Genomic DNA, 22,182 nt, shown 5'->3' with positions numbered 1-22,182 from the left:
TACAAATATAATGTACTCTCTACTTACATATTCTAGCAAATTGCCCTTCTTAACTCACTACACAAACCAATGATCTAATTAAGAGCACGTATCCCATAGTGGACCACCCACATTCTACCAAATAACCTTTTTTCCCCCTTCCCCACACCATGACACCTCAATTCATCTCAAATGACCCCAATCCCTAATTTGTGGGCCGCAACCTAAAATCTAGGTGTAGGATGTAAATCATTGGTAAATGCACTTCAAGCGGACAAATTTGAGCCTACTCCAAAGCAATAAGATGTTGAGACACCACCACAATAACAATAAACAATCATTAGGACAACAACTCTAATGACAACTTTGATAAAGTATTTGAAAGTAGGCTATATCATCTTGTCGTCACCTTATGAAGTGGGGGTTTGTGATAATGGTTGATAAGGAGGTCCACCGTTGGGGCGACAACCACCTAGGAAGTTCACCATAAGATGCCATTAAGCACAAGGGGTGACCTAATAGAGTTTTTCCAAGCCTGCCACGCTAAATGTGTAACAGTCGGCAACAGTTATGTTTGAACCGAACTGAACCATGAAATTGTGGCTTAACGGTTTAAATGGTTCGGTTCGGTTCGGTTTCAACGGTTTAATGGTTTATTTTATTTATTTTTAAATAATTTAAAAAAAAAACAATCTTTTCATTTTTAAGCCTAGTTCTCACATTTGAGGAGAATCTTTAAATATTTTAAATTTTAAATTTTAAATTTTAAATTTTAAATTTTAAATTTTTGACCTAAGTTGAAAACCGAAACCGAACCACGAAATTGTGGTTTTAACAGTTTGGAATTTTTTAAAATGGTTTCATGGTTCAATTCAGTTCAAGTTTTGAAAATTTTAAAAGCTTCGGTGTTGACACTCTCAAACTGGACCGAACCGTTGCCGATTGTTCTCAATGTGGACAATACACTCTCTACACTTCAACAATTCACGGTGCTAATGGGCCCTCCTCGGCCGCCGCCCACTACCTCTCACATCCTCAAGCATGCACCGACTGACATCTACCCTACCCTACCAACAAAGATAGTGAGGAGCAGCACGGAAATTCGGGTCGCAAGTAGCAAATATTGTAGGAGATGCTCTTTTTTTCATCCGGTATGTAAAACCTAGAAAACTAAACATCACCTCCATATATGTATAATAATTATTTATTCACACAACATTCATTTCCTTCATTCACAGTTCTCTCTATGTTGTCTCTCTTTTATTGTAATTAGCTTACCCTATAGTGGGAAGTTGGCTACACTACAAGCCACTATGTATATATGTCTTGGGTTCGAAACCCAATTTTACCCACCTCTCTATTATATACATACATACATATTTACTCCATTTCTTTTCTTTTTTCGTAAATATATACATAATATGTATATATATATATATATACTCCATTTCTCTCTCTCTAACACACACACCCCATATAAAAACGCAGAGAAACCCCTCTCTCTCTCTCTCTCTCTCTCTCTCTGCAAGACAGACAAACATGGTAATGGCTTCTCTCTCTCTCTCTCTCTCTCTCTCTCTCTCTCTCTGTGTCTGTGTCTGTGTCTGTGCATTATTGTATCATTTCTTCACGGCTTTTGAACCTTAAACCCTAGGTTTTTCTTCTCGTCATCTTCATCCTCTTCTTCTGATCTGATGCGTTTCCTTCTTCCTGTCTCTTGCAGCCTCAGGGAGATCACATCGAGCTTCACCGCAAGCGCCATGGGTATCGTCCAGACTACTTCGAAAGGAAACGTAAAAGAGATGCTAGAGCTGTCCACAAACGCTCTGAGTTTGCTCAGAAGGTAGGTCTTTCTTCATCATCATCATCATCATCATCTTCTTCTTCTTCTTTGTGTGTGTGTGTTTGAAAGAGAGAGAGAGAGAGAGAGAGAGAGAGAGACAAAAAATCGTGCTACCTGAATGACCCCACACTCTGGGAGAAGATGATGTCGTGTCTGTGCACGTGGGATGAACCACCAATTTTGCTTGGGTCATACATGAATGGCTGGTAGTGAGACTGGGATGTTGGGAGAGGGAGGGAGAGAACTAGAAAGATGAGTATTATATTGAGGATTGCAATGCTTGACTTAGGGAAAAGAAACCTTCACTGTCATAGCGGCACTCAGGTTTTTCTGCCCACTCTTGCTTGCAGCAATTGCTTCCTTGAAATAAGCAAAACAGCTCATTGTTCATTGAAATAATCTTTTGTCTTTGAATGGTTATAAGTACTTCATTTTTACCCTTACGATAATGCCGAGGCTAAAGAACATAGATTGCATCTTCATTTTTACCTTTAGTGTCATCTGAAGGTTATTACTCAAGCTTATACGATTGCGGTCATATTAGAGATGAAAAGAAACTATACCTCGTACGCTTAGAAGTTTGTTGATTACAGGCACTGGGTATCAAAGGCAAGATGTTCGCGAAAAAGCGTTATGCAGAGAAGGCTCTAATGAAGAAGACGTAAGTGTGAAATTGCATTTTGAAAATGGATGATGATAGGATTGTTAGTTCTTGTCATTTAACTTTGTTCATTTTTTTGTGCTTGTGCAATTCAGTCTTGCTATGCATAGTGAGAAGGCTAGCCGAAGGAAAGTTGATGATAATGTTCAGGAAGGAGCAGTGCCTGCATATCTACTTGACCGTGATGTTACAACGAGAGCAAAAGTAAAATTCTAATAGACATTGCCTTTAGTTCTTGTTTTTCTCCTTTGTCTGACCATTTGGAAATTTGTGTTTTTATTATTACCTGTTTTAGGTTCTGAGCAATACAATCAAGCAAAAAAGGAAAGAGAAAGCTGGAAAATGGGAGGTTCCCTTGCCAAAGGTATGAATTTTCTTTACTCCATTTATCTACATCCTATCCGTATGACATTATATAGGGGAAAATTACCAAAATATTCTTGAGTTACAGAAATGATCAAAGTGCATTTCTTTATTTTCAAAAATCATACTATTCTTGGAATTGCATGAATGTGAAGATTAGGCATATATTTATACCATATGTGATGTGGGAAATGAATTTTGTTAATAGATAGATTTAGACTTGAAGTTCTCAAATTTGAATGTAGGCATTTCTTAATTGGTCAAATTAGAAGTCAATATGCTAATTAGAAAGTTGGCATGCACTAATTGAGAGGAATAGAAGGTTAATTCATTAATTAACCATATACTGTGGACCTGGGTTACATTAATTAGGAAAACTAGAAAGGGCTTTGTTTAATTATTAACTTGATTAGAAACAGCTTCAAGTTAGATGTTTTATTAATCAATATTGGTAAGCACATTAACCTAAAGGATTTCCCTTAAATATACTTCATAGATGGATTAAGCTAATATATTTTCTAGAAATATCTTATGCCCTTCCATTATGTGTTTAATCTTAATTCTCATATAATTAGGAGATTTGACTCTGACCAAGCATATCAGTAATTTTGAAAAACTTCTGTAAATTCTGTTGCTTTAAACATTTCAGTACTTTTCTCCACTAATAACTACTTTGGTATCTCAGGCAGTTTCATTGATTTTAGTTTATTCTCCAAGATGAGAAAACATTTTCAGATGTTATCTTCTGTTTGGTCTCATAGACTGTTTTGGACTATTAAGAGACATTCATATATCCTTCTTTCTTCCTTTCTTTGATAGATAAGATAATTCAGAATTTATTGTAGGTTCGACCTGTTGCAGAAGATGAAATGTTCAAAGTCATACGTTCTGGGAAGCGAAAAAGTAAGTGTGTTTATATTAAACATCTATGGTAATGCTAGTATGGCACATGAACTGATAAACTTGTGTGAATGCTAGAAGCATGTGACTGATAATTTGAATGTTATAATTTGCAGCTAAACAATGGAAACGTATGGTCACTAAAGCCACCTTTGTTGGTCCTGGTTTCACAAGGAAACCACCAAAGTATGAACGCTTCATAAGACCTTCTGGTCTGCGATTCACCAAAGCACATGTGACTCATCCAGAACTGAAATGCACATTCAATTTGGATATAATTGGGGTTAAAAAGAACCCGAATGGTCCGATGTACACCTCTCTTGGTGTAATGACAAGAGGAACAGTTATAGAGGTAATCATAATTAGTATGTAGTATGGATTGTTTTGTGTTAAGATGAGAACTTGGGTGAGCTTACTTGTTTTTGCTAGAACTTTTCATAAACTTACTTGCTTTTGGTAGGTGGGTAGTCGTATTTATTTCAAAGTGCAGACTAGAACTTGGATGATTGATTTAAATGGAAGGCTGAAATCGGATATTCTTATACTGTTTGTTGTGCTGCAGGTGAATGTGAGTGAGCTTGGTCTGGTAACTCCAGCGGGTAAAGTGGTGTGGGGTAAGTGATTGGAGGGAGAGAATGCTGATGGTTTTCTTCATTCTGTTTGTTTTATAATCTTATAGATGTCATAACTTTCATTTGGAACATTTATATAATTTTTTTATTACCGTTTTGAATGGAGAGAATGCTGATGGTTTCTTTATTCATAAATTTCATTAAAAGCATTTATAGACCACCTTGTCAATCTCTAATAGTATTTTAAAAAAATTCTCTTTGCAGGTAAGTATGCACAGGTGACCAATAACCCTGAGAATGATGGCTGCATCAATGCTGTGTTACTCGTGTAGCTTCTTCTTAAGGTACCAGTTTTACTCGTGAAAAACATGTTTTGAGAGTGGAAACTTTTGGGTGGCTTTTGTGTTTTCTGATTCCTCTTTCCTTGCAAAAGGAGTATAGGAAACAATATATTGGATTTAATGTTTTACAGTAACATGATGGGAATCAATGCTCAGTAAATTTTTCTTTGCATGTAACTAGAGGTGAAGCTTCTTTAGGTGTTGAAGGTCTAAAGAAGTTTGACTCCATTGCGCAGATAATAGTTGGAATGCCAAATGAACAGATTAGTACATGAATGGCTCTTGAATCTTTGTTGGCTTTTCACTGTATGACTATTCTATTACGTGAATATACAAGTAAAAATCTTGATGGACCACTTCTACAATGAGTTACATTCACAATTTTTATGTTTACTACTAAACGTTTTGTACCAGTAATGAACTCTACAAATATATTATCCAATGTTTGTTTGCCATTATTTGCTACAACCTTTACTCTTTACTTTTGATCTTATCACCCATTTTTACCACACCACAATATGTTTGTTTGGCACAGTTGACAATCTTCTTCTCAATGATGGCATACTGTCTCTATTTTTAAATCGCAATGTTTTTGCATCAAACTAATGCTGACTTCCCATATTTGGAAGTATACTTCAACATCTCGCTTTGAGAGATAATCATGCAGTTACAATGATTAGTATCATTATAGAGACCATCCTTGTACATGAAACTAACTCACCATCCATTATGCTGCCATTCCCTCAATACGTAGCTGTAAACATAATGTTTGAACATATGCACTTGGTAAGATATCATGTATTGATCTTGAGGTTTAAACATGGGAATGTAGGAGTTAATAATATATTGATCTTTAAGCTCTAGGAATGTATGTAACATGTCATAATTGTATGATAGGACTACCATATTTCCCACTTCTATTGTTAGGTGCATCACTTCACTCTAGTGTAATTTGAATATATTGTGCAACCATACATATTATGCCATGCTCCATTTCTAGAGGTTTAAATGGTTTGCAATGTTCTATGATTTGACATATTGGACATATATATACTTTCTTTTAGGATGTTGATGCAATTAGCCTTGTGTTTCGCAATAACGTTTTGATGTGCCTCCATATGAGTTTGCTTTGTCCATTGGAGGCACCCTTTTTGGTGGTGTATGTACCGTAATGTTTCAATGTTTGCAAGGTGCGATGTATCGTATGAAAGTTGTTCACACATTACATCATAAACCTCAACTTACATGTCTCATAATGATGCATCTTCCATATTTGTGTTGAAATTCCATATTGTAAATTCAAATGTCTCACACTCCATGTGTTATCACATACTATCAATACCCATTTGTAAGATACCATTTGGAGTCTTTATACATTCAAAAGTTTTTTGCATATTAAATTCTTTGAGGCATATAATTTTCTGTATTGAAGTTCAAAGTAGTGGGAAGGGTGCTGTGAAAATACATAAGGTGAGAAGATAACACATAAGGATGGGATGGAATACACATAGGTTTTTGGAGCTCATGTAATAATCTACTTTGTAGGGGACGAGTTTGTCCTCTACCACCTCCCTTATAAAGTGATATTGCATATTAATGTGCTTAGTGCGTGCGTGGAACATGACATTCGTATTATTGTAGAAACATATTGATTATACAGTTTCTTTCAAAGCCTTGATTGCTCAAAATTATTTAGCCTCAATAGTATATATTATGACAATCCTCTGCAGTCTAGAACACCATGAAACTACGCCGTTGGAATTGGCAAGTGGAAATGCATATCCGTAACTAGATTTGCATGTATCCACACCGCTTGCCATATCAAAACCATAGAATCCCAATTATTCAAATGGACCCTTTTGATTACTCTCACTACTAATGATCTTTATTATCTGTTCATTCAAGATATCATGCCTTTAGTCGCATCAAACGTAAGGTTGGAGTTATTAGATAATGAGCTACCAATATCTCCCAATTGTCAAGAACAATCATGATGTCGTGCCCATTAATAAAGTTCCATAAATCCATCTCAAACAATTTGATCGGGTATTGTTTGGAATGCATTTGAATCACCAAGATGCACTTGATTCGCGATTTCTGAAATTTGAGAACACTTATTGTCAAACTTCTCTAGGTGAGTTAATATTTCATTGTATATATTACTACCTAGTCTTATGCATGTTGGCCAACATGCATAGCTATTAGATAATGTCCTATGATAGCAATGATGTAGAGTGCGAGAATAGTGTGAACTTAGACAATACTAAATATGAGATGTTGCATATGACTATTTGCATTATATGATTATATTATTGTTGAAGTTTAAGGTGCACATTGAGGAGGTCAAGGGTTTTATGTCCTCGAAAATCCGTAACATTTTGTACATGTTCATGACAATTGTTCCAATTATATTATAAACTTGACTAAGAAAATGGTTTCCAATTCCAAGTTATATTTACGCCCACAAAGCTCTCTTGGCGGGGACAAGGTGTCCACAAAGCTTGGCTTGCAAACATATCCAGATGAATTTTCTAGGAACCGACATAAAATAAACCAAATTCAGAATGTTCAGTTCGACAAACTACCAACAGTTCCAATTGCATCACATACCCTAATACCGAAAGGTAGTAAAGAACAACCTTATATGATGGTGAGGATAAAGCTCTTGCTGCATGAATGAGAACCCATTGAAATGGTGACAAAACATCCCTAATTATCGATTCTTATTTAACACCAATACAACGAGTGGTGTCCTGTTGTGGTACATTCATTTGTAGTGTTGAATGTGTGTGTGTGTGTGGAAGGGGGGGGGGGGGTATGTTTGGAATTTGAAAAATTGGAGGGGGGGTATTTGTGTAAATACAATTTCTTCTGCAAATCAAACACCAAGTGTTGGTGAGACAGACTCAGAGTCAGAGACACGGAGAGACGGAGACAACATGAAGTTCAGAGAGCGAAAGTATGCAGAGGAGGAAATTATGCAGAGGCAGAACGTCGTCGAACACCCATTGATCACCTCATCTCATCAACATAAGGTAAATCTTTCTCCCTTTTCAACAATGTCTTCTTTCAAGGAATCCGGATGAATATAACAAGAAGGAAATGATTTCTCTTCCATCACTACGAAGAAAAGGAAAGGAAAAGAAAATGATTTAGGGGAAATAAGGGAATGTTGTACTTAGTCTTGGTGTCAATTGGGAACTTTATTTACATCAAACACTAATGCAATGGAAAATGACGCTCTTTTTGCACATCACTACGGCAAAAGGATATGGAAAAATCGTTATTTAGGATTGTTGAATCATGATCATCACACAAAAGAAGAGGAAAAAATAAATTATCCACACCACTAACTAGAAGGAAATGGAAAATTGTAAGAGCCTTCATTTAGACTGGATACACACTAAGGCGAACAGAAATAGTGGATATTTTGTTTTCATCAATGCCCAGAACAGATGGGAATTGTATTAGGTTAGAGTCATAGTAAAGCCGTCAAAATAGTGCAGTTTTTCTTCATGTATCCATAAGGAGGTGAAATTTGTACAATTGAACTTTTTCATCACTGGCCTGTAAGGAGGCAGAAGACTGCGTTAAGATTGGATTCATACTAAGGCAGAAACGACATGCACTTTCATCAATCCCTAAAAGTAAATGGAAGTTGCATTAAGCTTGATGATTTCATGTGGAAACGGAGGCAGTGACCATTGTGTATGTTTTCATCATTCTGAAGAACAGATTCACATGTAGGAATCAGAGAAAGATGCACTTTTTGATAACTAGGAGGTTGTGGAAGAAATTCTATTGTTGCCATAGAATTTAGATAAGGTAGTAGATGTGTTAGAATGCATGTTTTTGGAGTTCAAAGATTGGTAATACAAAATCGTAAGCTAATAAATCTACATAGAATAAACTAGACCCATAAGATTGAGGATCAAACCAAAAGCAGATTGAGATACCAAATCTATGCTAGAGAATGATCGCTGAAAATAAAACGAGAAATTGTGGCTTATTGTAGCTTGGTACAAAAATACAGAGAATAAAATTCTCTTGTGGGAGAAGAACTATATCAACTAGAAAATAGTGGTATCCATGTAACAAATATTTCAAGCAGAGGTGCAAGAGGGCTGTTCTATGGAATGACACATACTTATTAGTTAGTCATCATGAAGCTTCACCATTATAACATTATCTATCTTACTTTAAATTTGTAATCTACCACATATTGATCACTATTTTTATTATTATTCATTACACTATTTTGGGTGCCTCTAAATGTAAAGAATGCAACTTTGTTGTGTATCGCCGCAATGGGGCTTGTGGTTGACCTCTTTTAGATTTCTCCGCTGAGGTGCCACTCAACAATCACAACTATTCCTTCAGGGACTATACTTTAATAGAGTTGGGCTATTGTACTTCGATTCATATTCAATACCCACCGGATCAAGTACTTATATGATGGTTCTTGTTTGGAGTATGTAGTCAAAAGAGCACGCCATTTATTGACAGCAGTATATCACAGGCAGTTTGGATCTGGGATTATTCAAAGGATTGCCCATTTTTTGTGGGTGCATGTGTGTGTGTGTGTATAGATCATGATAAAAGGTCAATGTAAATGGCATTATAAAGTCAAGCATAGATTCTACACCAATGTTTTTATGAAGTAAACTCAAGGGCTATTTTCACCTGGTTCCCACCTTATTTTGGGCATTGATAATATTCACATAGATGCACATCTTATGTTTCAAACAATAGCATTAGGTCTCTTGGTATCAGTTGCCAAGTAGTTGAGTTTCATTGGCAAATTGTGCATACAGGATTGCCAGTAAAATGATCTCACTTGTAATGGAGTCACATGCTTCCTTCTTGCGGCTCTGTTCAAATGCCTGTGTGGTTTGATGTACAATTAGGTTACTACTCTCAAAGGTCTAGTTCCATCATACCCTATCTTTAGGATGACACATACTAGCTATGCCTCCAACATGCTGCCATGAATCAGATGACCAACAATGATATATCGTTTCCAGTAGACTTTTCAGCATCACTGTATGGTGTATCTTGAAGAGCTGATGTTTCTAGATACATGGTGATGGGTCCCAGGTTACAGCGGATGCATTCACAGTTTTAACTTTGAACAGTGATGGGATGCTTCTACTGAATTGTTAATGGTTGATTCCCTCTCACCTTGGAGAGAATCTTTCCAACTCTATATTTTGCATGGCCCACCCTGACTGTTGAGGCTGTATGTCACTTTCACATGCTGAGGCTGCATAACAATTCTGATCGGAATTCTCTACAACTCATATAAATGGAAACTTTCTTCAAAAATTGTAAAATTGTTGAAATTGGAGAAGGGACCCTGATATAGTATGCATCAATGTATAATTCTTTGCTAAAAACTCAGGTGCTGTAGGATGGTGATATATGTAAATAATAAAAGTTCGATTGAAAGCGAAACATTTTTAATAACATTTCTAAATCATTTGAAAATTTGATATAAATCACACGATGCATTATGTTTATGTAACGTCTAGAATTATCCTGAAAACTTTTAGTTTGATAGGTATCCATCAAATAGGTTGTGTTTGTATTGTGTTACTCAAGAATATTTTCTTATTGGTGGAACTTGTTGAGTTGCATCAATGAAGCTGATATGATACATGTCCATAGATCATATCAATGGAGCAGCAGGATGATGCCACTCCTGATCCTCTTTCAGTAAATGCGCTGTCTGATCCTCTCGGTGTTACTGCCGCCTATGATCCTGTATTGGCTGGTTCACCAGGTATAGTTGTGACAAGCAGAACACCTCATCAATCAACATCTACAGAGAAGCTGGATGATCAGGTTGAATCAGCTGGAGCTGAATGGGAAGCCTATAGAATCTCCATAATGCAACGGTTCACTTCAAATGACACAATCAAAGTATCATCAGTAAGAATAAAACAATCTTGTCTATCATCCATGCACATAAAATGTTACAGTTAGCAGATGTTTATTTATTTACTCTGATGCAGAACTTGGACATTATTTCAAAACGTGTCAAAGGTATGCCTATTTCAATTTATTTATGATTTTAATTTCAGTGTAAGCAATGTTAAGAGATTTACCATTTAAATGGACAGTGAAGACACTAATGGAGGACAATTAAAGATGATATTTAGTAAAAGATCCATTGTACAAGTTACAGAAAATTATTGTAACCTGTAAATTCATAATACAATGACAGTCGTGATCAATGTTGTCGTCATCATGATCGATGGCCTCCCTCAATTAAATCCTAATATAATGAATGAATAATAAGACGTAATAAAGAAATATAGTAGCTGTATGCCTAATTGGTTTTGTTTCCATGTGTTACGACACTCTTGAGTGACATTTTCAGAGCAACTTTCAGGGAAAAACGAAGCTATTTAAACAGATTTATCCTAGTTCATAGGATTATGTTCTGAGGCCAGGGATGACATGATTTACTATTTTCCCAGTCTGCGTTTCAGTATGAAAATGATTGCTGAATCCTTTTGCAACGGGAAAGTTGACTGCTGACATTGTCGTAATGATTACAGAGTATAAGCCTTGCTGTGTTGAGAAATGGTACTTTAATTAAAAGCACCATTAGCATTTAAGAAGTCAGTATGGAAAATTAATATAAATAATAGAGCCATTGTGAAAATTGATCTGGCATTCTTTGATTAATAATGCATCAGTCATTGATTATCAAGGTTTTCAAGGCTTGATTTCTAATTTTTTATCTACTCTAGTGTTCAAGTTCTTTGCACTAAAAATTTCACAAATGCACCTATAAAGATTTTGGCAGTCTGCCATGGCAGGTTGTAATAATATGATGAGCATAACTGTATGACTAGCGGCCTATAACTATAAAGAGGCCAAAGGTCCAACAATGTTGTAATTTATGAGATCTAAGATATCTTATAGCAGTTGAGGTCTAGCACATAATGATATTTAAAGAGGTACTTTATGTGGCCAATGAAGCTTTAATACCATATGCATGAGCGGTGTAGACAATACAGTTGATATGGTTGTCACTCCCGGCTCCCTCTATATAAGAGGAGAAGTTATATCTGGCCTCAGACTAGAGCATCACTCCTCGTAAATCCGAGATTAGTTTGAATGGTGCTCTTAACCACCTTCTATTATCGAAGTGCTGCTGCATACTTGTACTCATATAATCAAACGGTTATCATTTAATCCGTGTTGGCTTTACTTGATCTGGTGGCATTTCACTCTGACTCGTGAGTGTTCTCAACTACTGTTCATTAAGTAATTAACCACACCAGCACCAGCTGCTTGTTGTTGACCCTGTCGACTGGCGACCACCGATGCTATACAAATCAATGCCCTGACCATCAGAACATAGTCTTCTCCAGCTGGCCGATTCCTGGCTAATTGACGATTATACTTGACGACCATGACAACAAAGGACTGAGAAATATGAAATTGATGGGGAAACAGTAGTTTTTTCAGCTTGACAGCTAAGATGTAAGTTGATTTTTAACTATGCATTTGAAATCCAAATGAAGCATTGACAATATTTGGATAGCATATGCATGAAATATACTGGAAAATACTCCTTGATTTCCAGAGCATGGTAAGAAGAGATGGAAATTACCTTATCCGAGTGGAGAAGTGGTACTCTCTTTCATTTAGAGATTTTAGTGTATCTTTTACTTATGTTTCAGGTAGTGTTGAAACCAGGGTCTAGAATTTCAAGCTGCCTGTCTTTGCTTTTGAGAATCTTTGTAATTTCAGAGAATTTGCTTCTTTAGAAGCACATTTTTATTCAAATATTAACCAACAGATATCATTTTTCATTGGTGGATCACTCTTGAATCACAAATTATAGATATGTTAAACGTGCTATAATTTTAAGAAGGTTGGAAGCCATAATTTATTTGTCAAAGGGGAGCAGATTGTTGTAGTTTTAACATTGTCGCTGATAGATAATCACAGTGAACTTCTGAATGCAGGAAGATCAATAAAAGCATCACATGTAGAGGAGCTGGATGATCGTAGTAAATCGACAAATGAAGAAGAAGAGATCATGTCTCAAGAGGAGTATGTGACCCGTTTGCGTGAACTTAATGATGACATTGCTCATGCTTGGCTAAAGAATGAGCGTGTTGCTGCTCTCAGATTAGCAGTGAAGGTTAGATTGGTTACTGAGGATATCAAAATACTGTTTTTTTATAGCATTGCTATCCTGAAGCAAATTTTCTGGAGTAGAACATATGTAAATAGAAACACCGATGACTTCAATGAATTAATAGAATAGATCAAATCTAAATCTAATAATTGCACTGTGATCCATAAAAATGTGCTTGCTAAATTCCATATTCTTGTTTGAAGTTAATTCCTAAAATTGTCTCACCAGGAAAAACATTTGATCTTTGGTAATAAGATGTTATCATACCTGCACACATAGAATGAACCATATGTATCATACGTGCATTCGCATTCGAGAATGATTCAATCATACGTGTATGGTAAGTCATTTCAACGTTGGATTGGATATATAAGAATGGTATTGATTGAATCACATGTCATCAAGTTTCAATACTTTAGAAATTATTAAAGTACTAAAGATTAGAAAGAGAGAGAAAGAGGGAGAGAGAGCAAGAGAGTGGCAGGTGTTATGAGCTAAAGCTTCAACTTCTATGGGAGTAGTCCCAGGACCATTCATCTTCCTTCTCTTCGTCCTCAGATTTTTCCTATTGTTCGATCACCGCCATCATCGTGATAACTCTGATTCTGTTTTTGTTTCTGAGGATCACCATGGTCCATGGACCATGACTATGATTCATCTGATTATGAGGATCACCATGACTATGATTCATCTGATTCTGGCATCTGATTCTAATCGACATGGTGGATCAAGCTTCTGTTCTTTTTGCTCATCATCATGGTGTTCTTGAGATTAATGTTGGCTCTGAGCATGTCCCTGGCTCTAAGGATCTCCTCCCTCATCCTCTCCACGATGATGAGCCACACCTACTGCCCAGAGCTCCCCATCGCTCCCCATGAATTATATTGAGGAGGCTGAGATGTAGCAGAAGCCATGGAGCACTGCATCCATGGCCTGGCGGCAGAATCGTTGTAAAGAAGATCGTCATAGCCATACCCGTAGACTAGGTGGAAAGGAGGAGGATCAAGAAACACAACAGAATGGTTGGAGAAATCATGGCCGCCAAGATATGGTGGATTAGTGGCGTTCTGATCATGATTAGCAGAAGAAGATTCATGAGGAGGAGAGAGAGAGAGGGAGAAGTAAAAAAAAAGTAAGAAAAGTAAAACAAAGTACAAAAAAAAGGAACACGTATTTTTGCCTTTTCAAACATTTGAATGCTTCCATGAACACGAATATTACGTTCTATGCCTGCACATGATACCAACCTCTATTTATTTTATATAAACGAGGTTGTATTAGTTTGAAAATTATACAAGAGGACCCATGATTGAATTAAAACATGTGTGACCAATGGGGCTGTATAAATGATGACATGTTTCTAGCAACATAAAATTTGAAACCATGAAAACCTGGCAAACAAAAGAAAAAACCTTCAAAAACTGTAGAACAAAGTCACTATCTACAAATCCAAAATTGAATCTACCTGAGAAGAAAGTGCTTATTGGCAAATTATAGGAGACGGTCTAGAAGTCTTTGACTGTTTTAATCACTCAATGATATTTTTCTATATATTTGATATTCATGAGTCTTAAGTTAAAGTTTCAGCAACTTCTCCAGCCTTTCAAACATCTAGAAGGAATTTCTGAACTTGGATAGCTGATCTTTTGCATTCCTCTCACTGGATGCTTGTTAAAACATCAATGTGCATGCCATAGAGGCATTTATCTTTCTATTTTTGTTACCTAACAGGTTCATTTCTTATGCCTTTGTAGGTCGCCAAACTTCTTTCCGATACATCTGTTCCAAAATTTTACCCCACCCTGTTCATATTGGTCACAGATATTCTGGAGACAATTGGGTCATTAGTCTGGAAACGGATAAAAGGAAAAGCGGAGGTGAATGATAACGGACAACGAATTAAGATTTTGTCCAGTAAGCCCAAAATTCCATGAGTGCTGAAGTGCATTTGGTATTCTCTTCAATGGAATGAATATGTGAAAGTTCCTTTGTATGTCAAAAATTGAATGCCAAATGGTATGGTTCTGTTCATAATGATGTTGCCTAGAAGAAGTGAAATATGAAGGGTTTTCTATATTTCGGGAGGTTCAATTCTATTAATTTTCAGTGTGTATGCAGTTTCTTTAATAATAGTAATAATAACTTCTATTATTTCTCTTCACTTTTATCATTTTTTGCCTTTGTCATAGAATCTGTTCACTTGTTATATTTTAAGTTCAACCCTTTCTTATTGTTAAGGACTTGTGGGAATAGCAGTTATGGCATATGTATTTTTCTTACAGTCGGATATGCAAGTTTTGCATAGATATCTTGGAGGTTTCACCCACCTGGATTGTGAAGATATTGCTTGTGCAATAAGTTTGCAAGATAGGATTAATAGGGTAGTCTGACTCTGAACCATATCTAGGATTGTGGGCCAGCTGGCAAATGCAGTTTTGTTTCAGTAAACTCTGGTTTATTGAGCATTTCTAAGCTGCATGCTTTAAATCACGCATGCCCCTCAATAAAATTCTGCTTTAGTATCTTGCTTGATCCTCTTTTACTGAATCAAGATTTGAAATAATCTCTAAACAATGATTACCATTATTGGCATATCCTGAACTGTGCTCTTTTTATGATGTAGATAATTTTTCATCTGATGATATATGCCAAGAGGCAAAAGACACATGCAACAATTGGTTCTACAAGATTGGTTCCATTCATGAGCTCATCCCTCGAATGTGAGTAGCTATATTTCTTCTGGTTTAGTCATAGCTTCATAATTTGTCAACTAAAAACCAGTTCTCACATTTGAGCTTCAGTATACATTTTGATATTTTTATCTTAAACGTCTTTAGGAAAAATTCATATAAGATTTTAATCTTGCTTCATGATCATATGCAATCTTTATGTTTTGTATTTGCATGCTCTTGAATTTTTGTGTTAATACTATGTGCATGTGGACTGACATAAATTCCCATGCAAGCTGTTTCTTAAATAGAGTTGCTATATAATATATCTTATAGGAGCTGTAAGAAGATAATTAAATCTGATTTTCTTTCCAGTAAGCCATAGTGATGAGGCATATTTAGCGGCTAAATGAACACATAGTAAATAATAATCCTGGACTCCCATGGTCAAATATTGGCATGCTATTTGTTACAACCTGTCTATGAAAGTTAAAATGGTTCAGAACTGGTTAAATCTTCCTTGTTTCAGGGAAATTCTTAATCAAATGTCCTTATAAATTTAGAGTAAGCTTAAGGCATCCATCTTTACTAACTCCACTTCTCCTTGTAATTGTAGAAGTAATTGAGATTGAGTTCTTGTGGCTCTTTGAGAGGAATGCCAGCATTCTTGTAGTTAGTTGTGCTCATTTACAAATCTATTGGTCCCAACAAATTTTTCATTGAATTATCTTTTATGTTTTCATCTTTTCGGTTTTTTGTGAATATTTGCAGATATTTGGAAATTTCCATCATGCACTGTATGCGTTTTCTTGAGAATGAGCCTCCCAAGTCAACTTTTCAACGTTTGGTGTTGATGATTAGAGGCATCACCGATCCATTAGCAGCTGCATATGCGCGCATATACCTAGCTCATAAAGGGCAAACTATTATGCCACGAGATACTGGTATGAGACAAATATTAGCATAGCCCTATTTTAGACTTAGTCATTTGGGTAACCAACATTGAACTGTGTGGATCTAGAACAGTGGTATGAATTTTGTAAGTGCAGTGAAGTGTTGTCTAATGCTAAACCAGGATATGAATTATTAGCTCTGATCAGGCATTTAGGGAGAGTGTAAGTTTTGAGGAGTTGCGTGATTCCCCTTCCCCAATCTGTTGGGTGAACTTCAATCAGTGCATTTTGTAGATATTCTGTTTTCTAAAAGACAAAACATGCCTTCTGGACTATTAATATAATTCTAATATGTTGAAACAGGATACCTTATGATGGGTCTGGATGATTATCTTTTACTGTTCCAGAAGGTTCTATCAGGAGAAATTAATACTAGCAGAAGTTCCTTGAATAGGCAAGCATATGCTAGCTTGATGGAGCCTATGTTTGAGCTGTACATACATTATATATGTCAATATGCTACAAAGGTCAGTGTATCTGTATTCTTGTAACCATTCAGTTGCGTAGGTTTCTTCAAAATAAATAAATAACTCGAACCTAGATTGTATTTTGATGATCAAGACCATAAAGGATACCTTCTGGTGTTTCCTATGTAGGAGGAGTTATTGTTTATTCTCAGAACATTTTGTGATCAGCAATCAGGCTTATGTGTAAACGCAGAAGGTACAGGTCCTGTCTCTGTTGTTGTGTATTACTTACTGAAAGAGCTTCCTGCATCTCTGGTGGCAAGTCAGGTGATAGACCTATCAAAGATAGTGAAGAGCTCCAATGATGCTTCAAAGCCCCAAGTAAGTATGTGTGATATAGTGAAGCCAATAGTGCTTCAGTTTAATGGTAAGTAGATGTTTAATTGCTATAGATTTCTGTGATTATGATGATTTTCTTCATCGGTGGTTGTGCGCATATTTGAGGCCCCACTGTTAAATTTTTCTCAAGAAGCAGACAGACATTATTAACACAATCTGCTAAATCTATATAGTACATGAACTATACACTTCTTGGAGCGAAATTATGCGAATATAACCCTCCAGAGGAAACCCGGCTAACGGTTCTAAATGACATTTGGAAGGTAGAGTTACAGACGTTACCAGATGGGGTACTGTTTTTTCCTGTAGAACCTAAAATGAATGTTTTCATAACAGGTTGTATCAAAATTTTCACGCTTAATAGAGTATCTGGTGGTAGCGGATGTCTTCATTGATTATATTCTCCAATGTTGTTCGGTGAGCTTATCTAAACCAGGGGATTGATCTAGCTTATGTTTTCTGCATGATTTGAATTATGGGTAGATGCATATGTGTGCAATTATGGGGAGAACTGCAGGAGACAGAACTTCATGTACTACTGAGAGACATCAAGAAGCATTTGACAAAGGCGGAAATAACAGATGAGGCACTTCAGATTCTGGAATCTATTATCATGAAAGTCATGATAAAAATATCAGATCTAAAGCACATTCTTGATTTGGTAATGAGATGACACTGTTAACAGTCATATTAATTTCCATGTCAATTTTGTGTTTAAATTGAAGGTGTTATGCAGCCATATTTTGTTGATATACTTGATGAATTGCTTGGAGATGTTAAAATATCTGTACATAAGAAGATTTTACACCACATTTCTAGGTCAGTGGACCATTCTAAACACATAGAAACTTCTATATTTGTGATCGTTATGTACTCATTTATACATTCTCATATATAGAGGAAACATGCAGTATATGTCTGTCTCTCTTTATGGCATGTCAATGATGTAGAGTCTTTGAAATCTTTTATTTTTATTTGGTAAATTTATGATACAGGACCAATCAACACATACTCAATCCTGTTTCTCAACACTTTGTTTTTGAGCTGAGTAAGTCCTTGTACAAATCTTTGGATAGCATGAGTAGTGAGGATGAACAAAGGCAAATTGCCCGATTGATTTCTCGTTCTGTACAGCTTGTAAGTTGTTTCCTCTACAGGCATTCATGATTTTGAATTTTCGATTGCATTTCATACTGAGGTGCATATGTTATAATTGATTTCACTTAATTGAATGTAGTTTTGTTGATGATTTTATAATCACATACTAAACACTGAAAAGTTTTTCTGCATGTTGCTATCTTATTTGAAGGTTGACTTCAAACATGACTTAGAGGAACATCTCATGTTCCTTGTGGAGTGGCGTGGAACATTTGTCAACTGTGACCTTTTGCGAGTATTCCTTCATCTTTTTACCATTGGGAATTTGGGTACTGACAGTTAAAAGCTGTCAAGACTGTATGGTTTTAGAGAGCCTTGTAGAATACCAGTGTTAGCTAATTTACTTGTTCAAAAATTATGAACAGGAAACCATTGTTCATGTCAGCAATAGGATTGCAGTGACAATGTTGACTCTTGCAAAAGGCATTCTAACACAACATTCTATGGACTTCATAAAAGCGTGTCTCACGTTCAATGAGGTTACTATACCTTCTATTAGAAGTGTTTTGAAGCGTTCCCATTTGTACATTGAGACTGCAGAGGTGAGTTGTGGATGATTATATTGGTTAATGGCATGGTCATAGTTCATTGAAAACACTTGGATTGTTAATGGCATAGCTACATGTCAATTGAAAAGACTTGGATTTCTGTCTGGAGGTGAGCTATTGAGTGTTTTACAGGTAGCATTGATGAATGGTCTTGTGTCACATTCAGAGTCTCTATTGAAGAGCACGATCATGTGCCTAGAGGAGATTCAAAACCCAGAAGGTAGAAATTTTATGTTATTGTTGGTTAGATTGTTTGCATGGGCTAAACTGTTAATCATTGCAATCTGCAAATCATTTTTTTCATGGCTGGAAAAATAATTTGCTTCTTAATGATAGAGGTATAATCTGCTCTGTTTAAAAGTGGATATCTCCTCCTTAGATGCAAATAAGTTGTAAAACAGTCTTATCTATTAGCAGAGTAAGTCATTGTTTCCAAATCATTGCATTCACTTAAAAGGAAGATGACTTCCTTTGGTTGAAATTAATATAGAGATGGAAGGATAGTGTCAGACTGTCTCAATTAAATAAAAGATTGGTTACAAATATTTGGCATTCACCTCAGCAATCAAGGATAGATATTGGACAATATTAGAGGATCACGTTTACCAGCTTTGCAATCAAGAAGCTGAATCTGAGGAGCATTATGTATGTCACTGCCTGGTTTCTGAAAAGGTTTTGAACCTCTCCGGCTGAGTGATGAACTAGAATGATTAAAGATGCTTAAGGCTCTTCCTTAGCAATACGAAGACAGTCTCTTGAGGGGAAACTTGACACTCAACGATCCACCTAGACAGAACTTTGATGGAGTTGTTCTGCACAGATATGACTTAAAGACACTCCGCATGTCGTATGAACAAAGTGGATTCACAGAGTATGTCCTACACAGTATGACAAATTATATATGATGGTTGATTATGTCCTACACAGAGTATATCATATTACTGACTTATCCGTAAGTGAACAATGCGCTGGCATAATTAAAGAGCTCGTTAGCCCATGGTAGTTTTTATTGTTTTGCATAACTGTGGAGAATGCTAATAATATACTGTGGAGAAAGATAATTTGAGGTCTTTCTTTTCAGGTATGGAGATGCAAATTCTTGGATGCATTCAAAAAATTTGCTCATTCCTCATAGTTGTCCCTGGTAAAAGCATTTTATGAATCTGTACATCAGTTAAATTGTTGTACCTCCATCTCACGATCAGTTTGTGAGTAGGGGATCAAGAACAAGGCACATTCTTCTTATTCAGAAGCTTAATGCAACTCATACAAAGACTGTAAGATTTTGTCTTCTTTAATATAATAGGACCTCGCTTTAACTGTTCATTTTCTTACTTTTCTGGCTTGTCAAAGATTGAAGGAATCCTTCAGAGTGCAGGCTATCCTTGGGGTGATCCTTGCTTGCCATGCTCTATCGCAAGAAATTTTACCTTACCATACGAAGGCAGTTGAGGTTTGCATCACGTTTGTTCAATCTAGTAATAAAAAGAAAATTCCAATTTTGTTAAAACTGGCCTTCCATCAGTGCAAATTAGTTTAGTTGATTGAGTGATGTTTTACTTATGGTTTTATTTTTTAATAACATCTTAAGTGGACGTGTTTCTGTGTTTACCTTTTCTAAGGTGATAAGCAATGACGTTCTTTTTGCTGGAGAATCGTCATATGGTGAAGAACTTGGAAATTTTGTTGTTGAACTTGTGAAAAGTGTTTTCTCAAATAGTACTGATATACGAGGCCGAGTAAGTGTGTGAACTCAGAGTTCTTTGTTTTGTTTTGTTTAATTGAAAATAAAGCAAGTTGCAAGCTATATTTTCTTTTGAGTAAATGCAGGATTATGAAGCACTGCTAATCTTTCAAGCTTTTGCAATTGCTTTTGAGGTATTTTTTCCTTTCTTGATATTTTTTTCCGTTAAGACACATGGGTGTACATTTTGTGAACATAATTTGAATCTTTGTTTGGTTGTGGGCTGGTTCAAAGTGTGAAGAAGACGATGAAATTTATAACTACTGCAGAGATCTTTTTAAGGCAGTGAAACCCTCACCATTAAAATATGGGAACCATATCAACTCTGTTATTAACTTCTACCGGGATCGATTTCAGGTATCTTCCGTTCAATCATTTATAGCTTTTACTGATAAGATATGGTGGTTTGGAAATCCAGCTTATATCATGAGTCATGACGGATTGAATGCAGGCCAAAGAGAATTAAAAGCTTAAAACTATTTTTGAGACACTGAAACATATTCATAGCATTTGTGGTGTTGAAATCCATAAAGAGATGGTGATGATCCATATCAATTGTTGTACGGAAGTTTTGTATGTGGATATTTTTTGTAATATTATTTATATATTATTATTAATAAGTAGATTTTATATTAAAGCTCTTGTTCACCCACTTGTGAAGAGAACTAAACTGACAATGATTATACATAGCCATTGGATATTTTTTGTAATATTATTTATATATTATTATTAATAAGTAGATTTTATATTAAAGCTCTTGTTCACCCACTTGTAAAGAGAACTAAACTGACAATGATTATACATAGCCATTGGATGGTTTTTGTTAAGAGAAGGTGATAATCCATATCAAATTGTAGTACTGAAATTTGTACGTGGATATTTTTTGTAATATTATGTGTAAGTAGCTTTGCATTGAAGCTTTTGTCCACATGTGAAGATAGCTAAGCAGAGGCATTGATTTTGTGGCGTTGGTAAAGGGATTATTAATTTTGTCTACATATATACTGTGCCTGTGCAATTGTATTTTTTACTTTAATGATAACCCTGAGTATATTTGGAAAGCTGGTTAGGATATACGAGAAATGTTCTCTTATGTTAGGATAATTTGAAACTATGAAATTGATTATTGAACAGAAAAAGAAAAGATACCAACCATTTTCATAGAATGAAAGAAAGAAAGATATATTAACGTCTTCTAAGGCCAAATAGATTTTGAACTGGGATATTTGCTACTCTACTCGTCTTTAAAGCAATCCTTGTAGCTGATTTGTTGAACAGATGCAATTTTTCCCAATTCACAGAGAATATGAGCAAAATGTTGGGTTTTCAATAAACCCTAAACCCATAGTATTGAACTACAGACCATGTCATTGAAATTTTATTATAGTCAATATTTCTATAAATCATGGTAGCAAATACCCAAAACCCACTATACACCATTTCCTTTATCAAATTTGTGCCATCGTGTGCATGAATTAATCTGT

The 22,182-nt window shown here is 35.8% G+C and overlaps 2 protein-coding genes across 4 annotated transcripts; both read left to right on the top strand.

Annotated features, from left to right (window-relative positions):
* The first annotated feature begins 1,441 nt into the window (after positions 1-1,441).
* On the top strand, positions 1,442-4,831 carry LOC147852979 (Ribosomal protein S8e family protein). The gene is made up of 9 exons (XM_087333477.1): positions 1,442-1,521; positions 1,703-1,822; positions 2,416-2,483; positions 2,579-2,687; positions 2,779-2,847; positions 3,692-3,749; positions 3,863-4,098; positions 4,309-4,360; positions 4,583-4,831. Exons 1-9 carry the CDS (start codon positions 1,519-1,521, stop codon positions 4,648-4,650), a joined length of 783 nt encoding a protein of 260 aa, XP_087189603.1. The 5' UTR covers positions 1,442-1,518; the 3' UTR covers positions 4,651-4,831.
* A 2,731-nt stretch (positions 4,832-7,562) lies between these two features.
* Positions 7,563-21,335, top strand: LOC147852978 (uncharacterized). Of its 3 annotated transcripts, none has more exons than XR_015531279.1 (24): positions 7,563-7,694; positions 10,327-10,590; positions 10,674-10,704; positions 12,645-12,823; positions 14,575-14,734; positions 15,444-15,540; positions 16,261-16,433; positions 16,746-16,909; positions 17,039-17,230; positions 17,422-17,511; positions 17,585-17,665; positions 17,766-17,909; positions 17,985-18,067; positions 18,244-18,385; positions 18,558-18,641; positions 18,772-18,948; positions 19,087-19,174; positions 20,036-20,098; positions 20,171-20,231; positions 20,308-20,407; positions 20,577-20,693; positions 20,785-20,832; positions 20,968-21,055; positions 21,150-21,335. XR_015531279.1 is itself a non-coding variant. In XM_087333184.1 (24 exons), the coding sequence occupies exons 1-24, from the start codon at positions 7,599-7,601 to the stop codon at positions 21,162-21,164; spliced, it is 2,772 nt and encodes a 923-aa protein (XP_087189310.1). In that variant the 5' UTR covers positions 7,563-7,598; the 3' UTR covers positions 21,165-21,335. The 3 variants fall into 3 exon arrangements, 2 of the variants coding, with proteins under 2 accessions (XP_087189310.1, XP_087189311.1); XM_087333184.1 differs by having other exon boundaries at positions 20,933-21,055; XM_087333185.1 differs by lacking the exons at positions 7,563-7,694; positions 10,327-10,590; positions 10,674-10,704 and adding an exon at positions 12,447-12,550 and having other exon boundaries at positions 20,933-21,055.
* Positions 21,336-22,182: the final 847 nt, after the last annotated feature.

The sequence above is a fragment of the Azolla caroliniana genome, unplaced genomic scaffold (assembly GCF_043228905.1).
Source record: "Azolla caroliniana isolate FFs.n. ecotype wild unplaced genomic scaffold, voAzoCaro1.0.p SCAF_17, whole genome shotgun sequence".
NCBI lineage: Eukaryota > Viridiplantae > Streptophyta > Polypodiopsida > Salviniales > Salviniaceae > Azolla > Azolla caroliniana.
Note: the sequence above shows the minus strand (reverse complement) of the source record. Positions and strands in the feature narration are given on the sequence as shown.